This window comes from Plasmodium chabaudi, assembly GCF_900002335.3.
Source record: "Plasmodium chabaudi chabaudi strain AS genome assembly, chromosome: 14".
NCBI classification, from domain to species: Eukaryota; Apicomplexa; class Aconoidasida; order Haemosporida; family Plasmodiidae; genus Plasmodium; species Plasmodium chabaudi.
This window is the reverse complement of record NC_030114.2, coordinates 2,348,672-2,360,899: the sequence shown is the minus strand read 5'-3', so window position 1 is coordinate 2,360,899 and position 12,228 is coordinate 2,348,672. Positions and strand designations below refer to the sequence as shown.

Genomic DNA, 12,228 nt, shown 5'->3' with positions numbered 1-12,228 from the left:
ATAAAATACAATAAAATAAAATATAAAGCTAAATAGTCATAAGTTGATAAACAAATGGAAAGGAACAATCCTTTTCTATTTTTTATTTCATTTTTTCTGATGTAATTTAAATTATTTTATCAAAATTTTGATATGGTTTACTATAATTTCTGAATTTACGTCCTTTTGAGTTTCATTAATTCCCTTCTCTGTTTTCGAACAAAAGATTTTCCTCCGATATTTTTTTCTGTCTGTAACTTGGTATATTTTTTAATACACCATTGTTTCATTTCGGTATTTTTTTCAAATAATTGTAAAGCAGATAAACATTTTTTCGGTCTCCTATTTGATGTATGTAATGATTGAGATTCTTTTCCAGCTCCAACTTTTATTTTGTCATCCCCATTTATTAATGTAGCCACTTGAAAAAAATCAGGCATCTTTTCATCTTTTTTTATTTTATTATATTCATTTTTTGTAAATAAATTTTCATGTTGAATTAATTTCCATTGTAATTTTAGTTCATCCGTTTTCTCAGGTTTTTTCATATATCCCCATTCGCTTAATGAGTTTTTTTTTGTCTCTTTTTCTTCCCTCTTATTCCTTATCGTATCATTTACATAATCAAGAACGGATATAGGCTCTGCGCTAACCGTTTCTAAAATGTTAAAACTCTTCTTTATACTTCCCATTCGGCTGGTAATTTATTCCTATAATATTATTTTTGTTTTTTTTTTTTCCTTTTTTTAAATTGCCTTCTCCACTATTATAACAAATATAAAGCGAACTGCTCAAATCCGAGCACTGATCAGTGGATGCAATTGTGGGATTATTTATTATGCTCGTTGTATTTGCTATTTTTCTCTGCCTGAACTTTCTATTGCTTAGCTAAACTACAAAAGTTGAAGCATCAAAGAGTAGGAAATATGAAATGAGAATAGACTAATACTGACCATCTCAACTATCTGCGCTTCCTATGACGCATTTTTTTACAATGAAAAAATTAAAAATTCATATAATAAAATAATGCAAATAAATCCTATAAATAATATAATAAATAAAAAAATAAAACAAATAAAATAGTTAAAAAAATTAAAAAAAAAATAGAAGAATAAAAAACCGACGAATTAAAATTAAAAAATATAAATACATATATATTCAAAAAAATATAAGCAATATCCCAAAATAGCGCCCCAATAAAATTAGTATACTAAATAAACAGCGGTATACAAAAAAAAAAAAAAAAAAACAGTAAAATAATAGAATAATTGCATATTAATATGGCAAATATAATAATGTCAATTCATTATTTTCTCTAAATTGATATTTTTAGAATGTGGATAAAACTGTAAAAGAAATAAATTTTTTTTTTCGAAAAATTTTGGACTGTAACAAGTTTTGGCCCCTCTTCACCAATGCGAATATATACATATGTAAGCAAACAAAGTGTAAAGTTATTACATTAACTTTTTACTAAAAAAATATATACATACTATATAACCCTTTTGATAGTTCAACATATGTACCTATCCCTTTCAATGTAACATAAATATGCATGAATAAAATTCTGGCGGAATTAATATTTGCCCTTGCCTGTTTTGTAACAACAAAAATATATTTTGTAAAATCGGTGAAACATGAAAAGCGATATGAAAGACATCACAATTTTTATTACATAGGAACATATGCTAAAAAAATTGACAAAAAAATAAGCACACCTATATCCAATAAAATTAACATAAATAATAATAAAACAAATATATATTTTATAAAAAAAAATACATTTTTATTATTAAACACATCAAGCGAAAAGTCAGAATTTATATATGAAAATTCTGAACAGTCAGGTAAAAATGATATACTAAATAATAAATTTCTTAGTAGAGATTTTGAAGGAATACAAGTTTTTCCAACGAAACAAAAAGATGAAGACGATGAACAAAACCTTAAAACATCATTACCATCTCGAGAATTTAAACCAAAAAGAAGTTTAGGACAAAATTATTTAAGAGATGAAAATATTATAAAAAAAATGGTGCAGGCAATTGAGTTGGATGCTAGCCAATTTGTTCTTATGAAAGAAAAAAAAAAAAAAATTTTATTGAAATCAAAAAAAGACAAAATTGAAAATGAAACAAACGAAAACGATAAACTAAAAATAAATGAAAATAATTGTAATTCTAAAAATATGGAAAGTCTTAAAAATGATGGGAAAGGAATAATTGAATTAGGATGTGGATTAGGACAGTTAAGTAAATATTTATTTAAAAAATATAAAAATATGACAGCTATTGAAATAGATAGTCGTGCTTTGGCAATTATAAGTCGAACTATGCCCGGATTTGATTTTATACATGATGATGTTTTACAAATAAATTATAAAGAATTATCAATAAATAAAAATACAAAATTATCAGTTATTGGTAATTTACCTTTTTATATAACATCCCAAATATTATTTTGTTTATTAGATTTTTATAAATATATAGAACAAGCTGTTGTAACTATACAATATGAAGTCGGAAAAAGAATTATAGCAAAACCAAATGATAAAGATTATTCTATTCTAAGTATATTATTTAGTTTGTATACTCATCCATATTTATTATTTAAAATTCCAAGTACTGCATTTTATCCTGTCCCAAAAGTTGAAGCAGCAGTTATGAAAATTATTTTTAAGGAACACAATATTAATTGTAATTTATTATTTTTAAAACAAGTATTAAAATATGCTTTTCAACAAAGAAGGAAAAAATTAAAATCAAGTCTAAAAGGACTATTAGATATGTACAAGATTCAAAATGTCCCACCAGAATTTGCTGACTTACGTCCACAACAATTATATCCTGAACAGTTTGTCGAACTTACTAATATTTTATTCCCCTTGCACGATTACCCCTTTGATCCAACCATTCAGACAAAGGTGTGGAGAAAAGCAAAGCACGGGGAATAGTAAAATTAGTAGACAACCCAACCTGTTTATTCATTGCACACGTTGTCCATACCATACTATGTGCATGTACTTAATATAGTTTTTTAATTTTTTTGTCATTCCTTTTTGTCACTATTTTGCATGCTTGTCACCATTTTCCGTTCCCCTTTAACCATATACACCATGTCTACTTCCACAGAAGGCATACCCCTTTCATAACTTCCTTTTTTTAAGTATAACAAATGAGAAAAATATATTTAACAATCCTTATCTTTCTATATATATCAAATTGAACAATTAAACGATTCGAAAATTGTTATACTAAATATGCCCAAATTAATGAAAGCCATTTTTTACATATACTATCATATGTGACATAAAAATATATGCATATTGTTCATTACAAATTTAAATAAAAAAATTATTTATGTTTAAATTATGCAAAGAAATAATCTGTATTGTAAAGTATAGTAGAACAATAGAAACTATGGAACGATAAAAAATATATTTTACATAGCATATAGTAACACACATTCTGTTTATAATTATCAATAGTTTGTTGTAAATTCAAAGGCACTAACATAATTATAATATACATATATACATGCATAATGTGTGATACATCCATGAACATACAATTCGCATGTTTAATCGTTGAAAAATTTAACCTACTTAGGATTGAATAAATATGTATACTACTTATAAAAAAATATAACGTTATCAGGAAAATTTCCCTCTAATTTATTGTATTTTTTCTCAAATGAATTGTATATATTTATTTTCAATTTTCATCATACCTATATTTATACACGCACATAAATAAAATACAACTTTACAATAATCTATAAAAAATTATAATATATAAAAATATTTTTTTTATAAAATATAATGCATACATATGATGGGTAATATATTTTTTTTGGTTACCAACTATTGTGTTAATAATGCATATAATTATTGCTATCGTTTTGATACCGTATATTATTATGTATATATACGCATAATTTTTTTCACTTAATAATTTGATGAAGTATAAAACATAAAAGAGTATACTGTATAAGTACAAAGCATACATATCATTAAAACTTTTTTATTTAAATAATATTTTTTTTTTTTTGCAAAATTTTATATTATTCGATAATTTAATAATATTTCTGAAAATATTTTACATATAAAATATATGCAATGAATAATATACCTACACTGGATAATTTAAAATGATTAATGGCATTTCATTTTAAATATAATTTTTTTTTGTTTTTCGTTTTTACAATTTTGTATATAAAATACAATTTTCTCTTCCCTTCAAAATTTTCCTATCCATCCGTTATTCACAATAAATGGATATTGCTGATGTACTCCACAACTATAGAGTACGACTTTTCGATGAGTTCGAAGAGAAAGATATTGAAACAAATCTAAATATCATTAAACAAAAATATGAAAGTAAATTAATATTTATTTTAAATCAAGTAAAGGATAAAATATCTTTATATAAAAGTTGTGAAAAACCTTGTTTCTGTTCTAAATATCAAGATGGTCATTTTTGCCCGTGTGATAAAACAAGTTCAACATATCAACAAAATGAAATAGAAGATGAAACGAAAAATAAAAATAATATAGATTCTGAAAAACAAACACAAGGGGATACGAAAAATGAAACCTCAGATAAAAAAAGAAAACGAAATGATAACCATAATGAAGAAACCAACGTAGCAGAAAATAACAAAGACGAACAAACTCAAAACCCATTAAAAAAACAAAATGTAAATCCTGAAAAAATAAAAGATATACCTGATACGAGTGAAAATAATCAAACTGAATATGAGAGAATGAATATTTTAAATGCATTTATAAAAGTTGATGAAGATATAAAATTTTTGGATTCAAAAGATTTATTTTTTAATATACCTATAAAAAAGGATTGCATTTTAAAAGATATTTTCACAAATATGACAAACGAAATTAAAAGTAAAAGTTATCAAAATGTTTATAAATGTGCATATTTAGAATGCTACAAAAGAAATCAAATTAAAATTCAAAAACAAGGCTTCTGTTGTAATTTACAAACACATTTTAAAAATATTATTAATTTTTATTTCAGCAGTTTCATAGAACAGTTCTCATTATTTTACTTTGATTTTTTCTTATGCATAGTAAAAGGTGTAATAACAATCGAATCAGGAATTAATTATATTTCAAACGATCTAGCAACTTTACATCATGAGCACTCCATGAAACTTAATCTTCCCTTTTTTAAAATAAATCCAGATACTAATGAAGTACAAGATGAACAAGGTGAAAAATGTAATACCAATGTAGATAACACTTATTTAATTCTACCGTTTAAAGTTGTTTTACTAAATAGTTTTCATTACATATTTGAAATTGCACACCATTTACGTGAAAAACAAAATGATCTATACGCAAATTATAAAGATATTATATATCAATGTATTGTCATGCTAGAACAAAATAAAATAATATCATATAAAGACACAACTACTTATATAGAATGTAAAAATTTTGATAAAATAAATATATTCCCAAAGGAGTTAAATAAACTTGTTACTAAATTAAAAACAAAAAATATGTACAGTATATCTATTTATAATCTAATTCGAGAAAATATCAATGGCTACTCTAAAATCATTTTTATACTAGAACAATTTTTTGCAAATAATCTAAATTTCAATCTTGATAGATCAAAAAAAAATACTAGACTTACTTCAAAATTTTATTTAAAATATATGTTAAAAAGGAAAACAAAAAAAAAAAAAAATGATCAACCACATAACAAAGATGATCAAGACGTAACTTTTCAAACAGATTTGTCTGACGAATTTTTAGCTTCCTCTGATTTGGGCAACATCTCAGATTCGTCAATCTTATCACCGTTAAATAATGATTCTAAAAAATCAGAAAAAAAACTAAGCAAGATAAAACGTGATAAGTCGGGACGTGGCAAAGAACACTCCCATGAGTCTGCTAGCCAAAACAGTCAATTTAAACAAAACCAAAAAAAAGCTAACTGCTCATCATTAAAAAGAAAGTGGAAAAGACATCTAAATTGCTACTACTGTAATGATATAATAAAATTGAAGAAAGCCATTTTTAAAATCGCAGGATTACATAATTTGTGTCCTCGTAGAATAATATCAATACTGTTATTTTATTATGAAAAAAATGTAAATAGCGAAAAACAACTTCTTCCATTATTTTATTTATATTCAAAAGAAAGTATAACAGATGTAATATTGCTTGAATTGAAAATAAAAAATAATTATATTCAAGAAAATAATATAGAGCAATTAGATAAATTAAAAGTTATATATAATAAAAATGCAGTTGAAGAAAATGAAAATAAATATTATTATCCAGAATTTTTATTAAATACTAATAAATTTTTTAGTTACAATTATTTTAAAATGTGTTCTATTCTAATTTTAAATGATCTACTAAATTTTAATATGTTTTACAATAATTTATTACCTAATGATGATTTATTAAAACACATTTTTTATGAACTGTACAGAAAATTTTATGACGATTATGATAATATATTTTCAGATAAAGTTATTTCACTTTTTTATTATTATATCCCATATGATATTAATAAAATGTACGATATTTTTGAAACCCTTAAATCAGGTTCGGTTGACAAAAAAAATAAAAATTCAGATAAATCAAAATCAACGAACTTAGAAAATAAAACATCAAATAGTTCACAAAAAAATAACAATTCAGATCTGTCTAAAACGAATAATTCCAATATCGAAAACTTTTGCAGCAATTCTAAAAGTTTAAATAAATTATTAGAAAAGGTTGAAGACCCTCTTTCTATACATGATATTGTAGTTAATTACGCTTTGAATATGAACAATCCAGATTTAAAAAAAAAATATCAAAATGTTTTAGAATGCAAAAATAAAGATGCAATCAATTATTATTTATATGATTCCTTAACTAATAATGCACAAACTAGTGGTGAAAATTTTATAAAAATGTATATAGAAAGAGAAATTAAAATAAGGGAAGAATCTATAAATTCAAAATATTTATCATATAATAATGCACATAATTATTTATTCTTAGAAGAAGATCATTATTTTCTTGTTTTAAGTCGTTTATTTTTTATGGTAAATCAAAAATTTCTATTTTTATCAACATTAATAGATTTAAATGCTTGGACCTTTGTTACAACTCTACTTAATCATATGACTAGTTTGAATTCAAATCCATTTATGAATTATTTTGTTACTCGATCTTTGGCTCACCTTCTTAATTATCTTTTAATTCCTTTGAAAAATAATTTAACTAGTACCAAACCAAAAAAAACAATAAAAAATAATTCTTGTTTCTTTTGCAAATTAAACATAAATTCGTCTGATCTTGTCGGATACAATTCTATTAAGACCATCAGACAAAATAAAAAGCATCTTCAAAACTTATTTAAAAATGAAAAGACAATAAAAATTAAAAAAAAAAAAGTTAAACAGCTAATCAAATTATATACATCTAATTATAAATTATTCGCTACACAAAATGAAGAACAAAATAGCATAAATAACAACATAACTATAGACAATAATCGTATATCCATTTCGGTACATGAAAAAAAAAAAAAAAATTTAAAGAACACTCATTTTCCATTACAAAAGTTCTTCCTCCTATCAACAGAAACTCATGACAAATCAAATGATAGTGAAACAAAGCAGGTCACCCTCCCCATATTTTCTAACTCCGATTTAAAACCAAAAGAAGTAATAACAAATAAACAAGAATATTTAAGAGAGATCCAAACTATGGATCAATTTTTCGATATATTTTTGCCCCTCTTAAAATACTTAGGATATTTTACCTACATATATAATGATCTACAACAAAGTATATTAAAAATTTTATTAAAATATGTAGAAGTAATGATAAAAAAAGATAATAATAATGAAAGTCAAGCTGAGCAAATAGATAGATTACATCCAAGTTTTTATTCCTATTTAAACTTTTTCTTTTTATCATTAAATAATAATTGTGATGAAATAAATGAAAACCTAATTAATATCCAATTGTGGGATATATTAAAATTAATACCTGTTTCAACACGATATAAAATATATTTCAATTTCTATAATCTAATTGAAAAACAAAAGAAGGATATCATTAAATATAAAAATCAAATTGTTATACCAGATGAATTATCTAGCGAAAATTGTGAAAATAACGAAAACAATGAAAACAAAATAGATGACATTTTACTAGAGCATGATAACAGTGAGGGCCCACATTTTGAAACTCTCGCAACAAATTCGATTTACTTTTTCTCCTTATTCAATTTTGAATTAATTAAAACAAAAATAAGAAAAATAATAAAAAGAGCTACAGCAGATATATTAAAAGATAGACAAAATACAAAAGTTAAAAATATGTTATCTGAATTTAATTTTATAATTAATAGAAATCCATTTGTTGGTGCTGAAGTTATTTTACAACAATGTGAATTATTTGATAATAATATGATTATAACTCTAACTGAATCGATTAAACATATTCACTTATTTTCAAGTGATATTTTTTTATATAAAATTATTGAAAAACAACAATTATTAAATGTTAATACTTTTAATTTAAATAAACAAAATAATATGAACAGTTCAGAATTTTTTGTTGATAATGTTTTTCGACCAAAAAAATTAATAAATCTATCATTAGTTAGTGCAATATTTATGTCAAAACATCCATCTGTTGAATTTTATCCACTACTTATATCAACATTAAAAAGAATCTTTTCAGAAATGCATACATCAGATGAATTATTCTTAAGACGTCTTCCATCAAATACGAAAATGGATAACCCTAATGATGATATAAAAACGGATGAAGAAAATAAAATAATCATATTAAAGGCACAAAATAAAAAATATCCCGATCTAATGAGTGGGTATATATTCGATTTAGAGTATATTCAAAAACTTATCGAAATATATGGTGGAACTAGTGCCTATGTAGAAGTACATGCATTAAATGAAGATCAATTAGATGCACAAGGTGGCTTTATACATCTTAAAAAAGAAGTTATGATTATTGAAAATGATTTAGATATGAATATTAATAATACAGAATATGAATATATAGAAAAAAATCAAATTGAAAATGATAAATTAAAATCGGAATGTATTTCATATGCATCGAAAGTATTATTAAATCCTAATATTATCTATTTAATATTTTTTATTTTATCAAAATTAAAACATGAATATTTATATGATAGTAATACATACAATCTAAAGAATCTTTCATCAATAGTCGATCAAACACATGCTATCCTCCTACAATACATTGATTTTTTACAAGCCAACTCAACTCCTAGCCTTTACATTTCACTTATTCCAAATATTATCACTATATTCCAATTTTTTGATATTTCTCAAGCATTTCAAATAGCCCGATTTTCGTTCCCATTCTTCGATCCAAACGATAGCCATAACGACAACCAGAACGAACTAGATGTAGAAAGCGAACACGAATACGAGTCAGAAACAGAGCAAGAAGCCGATCCATGGACAAATGTTATGATGCCAATCGTTGAGAAATATATAAGTATAGAAAACTTAAACGGAATCAATATAAAATTTTATTTAATTTATTGGAGATTACATATATCAGATATTTATGTCCCACATAAACAATATCAAAAAATAGTAGACAATTTTGATATGCTTATAAATAATTTAGAAAAATATTTTATTGATAATAAAAAGAATGAAGATCTAAATTGGATACATAAAAAAATCGAAAAACTAAATTCTAGAAAATCAAAAGTAAAAAATGAATATGAAAATCATATAATTCATACGAAAAAAATTAAAAAAAAATTATCACATATAATAGAGCATTGGGTAGATCCAGAAGAAATTGATTTTAATACGTTTACTTCTTTTGTTAAATGTTTAATTGCTCCAAGAATATTGAATAGTGAAAAAGATTCTTTATTTTGCTCGAAGTTTATACAAGTATTAATCGAATTTTCTACACCTCTTTTTAATTTATGTACATTAGTTCAAGTCTTAACAAAAATGTTAATCCCTCTTATAAATACATGTACAGAAAAAGAATCATTAAATGTTGGAATATTTTTTAACGACCTTTTCTCATATTTATATATATTATGTGATGATGTCAAATATTTTAATACCATATCAAATAATAATCCATGTTTTAGTAATACTTTAAAATTTGAATCAAAGGATACTATTGATCATTCTTCAATTCTTCAAAAAGTTCATAAATGGGAAAATTACATTATTGCATTACTTTTTGAGAATAATAGCAATGATGAAAAAACTTGGATTAATTATAAATCGATAGTTGTATTTTTATTTAGATTAGTTAATTCATTTCCATATTCACCACAAATTAAAGATTCTATAATAACTCATCTACAAAACTTACAAGATATTTCAAAAGCTCAAGGATGGAAAGATATATTAATTTCAATTACCAGTCTAAAACAAATAATGGAAAAAAACAAGTATGCCCTTAAAATTGATGAAAAATATATTCCTATACATTCTCAATTTTGTTTGTTTAACTTGACATGCCTATTCATTTTTCAAATTTTTCAAACTTTTCAAACTTTTCAAACTTTTCTCCTTTCCTATCATAGAAAACAACCTGGCATGGAAAAAAAAGAAGAACATGAAACAAAACCACAAGAAGCCAAGGCCAAACCACCAAAGCCAAATGGTAATAACTCACAACTTTTTATGCAAATATTCAAACTTATTCTTGTCCCTATTTAATAAGTATCCACATTCATACTACTATTCTTTATCTATGTTTATTTTCTTACTATACAGAGACACCACAAAAATCGGATTCAAATGCAACTATGACACCATTTAACACATCTCGTCCTCCCCATACAAATCCGAATCCACATTTTATGCCCGTGGCAAAGAATATTTACAATCCAAGTAAGAATAAATTAACTTCATATTTCTTAAAAGTTAAAAAAAAGAAAAATAATAATAGTAGCACTAGAATACCAATAGTATATTTACTATGCCCTCTACATATCCATTCGCTTTTACATTCTTATCATGTTATATTTTACTTTTAACCTTATAGACATCCATCCTGTAATGCCAAATGCTCCCAATTTGCCTCCAAAACCATTTATGAAAGAAAATTTCAACAAAATTCCTCCACCACAAGACCCAAATAAATATATGTTAAAAAGAAGATATCGTTATTTTTAATGTTTAATTAATTTTTTTTTGTTTTATGTTTTACATATATATATATGTATCGTGTCGAAATCAATACTAAGTTTTTATATTTTTTTCATGGCATAACAAAAACAAACTAAAAAACTAAAAAATTTTAAAATTCTTCTTTTTTTTTAAATAAACATATAAATGCTCGTTATATTAATATAACAAATTTCGAAAAGACACAACAAGCTAATCAAAATAAATTCTGCATCATATAAAAGATTGTCCTTATATATTCCCATAATATCGACATATATTCTAGTTAATATTTTTTTATCATATATTTGTTTACCTTTTATTTTATTTCCAGTTTTTCCAAATTAAAAAGGTTTAGTAATGTATGCATGCCCATAAATATATCCTATTAAAATGCAATATCACATTCGTTACGCAACATATTTCTATATATTCATATATCTGTAGGGAATAGCTAGCACCATATACAAATAAAAAACTGATTTATAAATAATGCCCAGACAAAGTACTACGATACCAAGTACGATCTATATGATTGCATTATCATTATTAAATTGGTAATTACTTGTTTTAATGTTTAGACAATTTATTAATAGTATATGTGTTGCCAAATATTTTCGCTTTTTTTTTTTTTTATTTTTTTTTTTGTTTGGCTAGTCAGCACCTTAAATAAATTCCCTACTCATATTACACACAACGATACCTAAATGAAGCCAGAAAAAATCCAGACCTTTTCAAATAAAGAAAATGTAGATAGAGAATGAATATAATGGGAAGCCATACAATATAATTTTTAATAAAAATTTTTTTTTCACAATTTCCTTTATATGGTATTACCAATCATAGGTACCATATTCAATATGAAAAAAAACAGGATGATAGTTAAATTTAAAATAATAATAACAAAAGTTTTTATTTGATTAATATTTTTTGCTTTATTAAGATTGACACACACATATCCATATAATATATCTATATGCATTATATACCTATTGGGCTTTTGAACTATTATAATTACTCTCCTTTCTCATTTCATAATAATTTTAACTTTTTGTTGATCTGTCCCTT

The 12,228-nt window shown here is 24.0% G+C and overlaps 3 protein-coding genes across 3 annotated transcripts; 2 read left to right on the top strand and 1 right to left on the bottom strand.

The window, feature by feature from the left end:
* Window positions 1-155: 155 nt before the first annotated feature.
* PCHAS_1465200 (rRNA-processing protein FCF2, putative) lies at window positions 156-671 on the bottom strand (the record flags this gene model as incomplete). Its single annotated transcript, XM_737208.1, has 1 exon — window positions 156-671. One exon carries the CDS (start codon window positions 669-671, stop codon window positions 156-158), a length of 516 nt encoding a protein of 171 aa, XP_742301.1.
* Window positions 672-1,534: 863 nt separating this feature from the next.
* PCHAS_1465100 (ribosomal RNA small subunit methyltransferase A2, putative) lies at window positions 1,535-2,932 on the top strand (the record flags this gene model as incomplete). The annotated part of the gene is made up of 1 exon (XM_016799859.1): window positions 1,535-2,932. The coding sequence occupies one exon, from the start codon at window positions 1,535-1,537 to the stop codon at window positions 2,930-2,932; it is 1,398 nt and encodes a 465-aa protein (XP_016655097.1).
* A 1,319-nt stretch (window positions 2,933-4,251) lies between these two features.
* PCHAS_1465000 (THO complex subunit 2, putative) lies at window positions 4,252-11,169 on the top strand (the record flags this gene model as incomplete). Its single annotated transcript, XM_016799858.1, has 4 exons — window positions 4,252-10,439; window positions 10,575-10,654; window positions 10,768-10,884; window positions 11,039-11,169. 4 exons carry the CDS (start codon window positions 4,252-4,254, stop codon window positions 11,167-11,169), a joined length of 6,516 nt encoding a protein of 2,171 aa, XP_016655096.1.
* Between the last annotated feature and the right edge of the window lie 1,059 nt (window positions 11,170-12,228).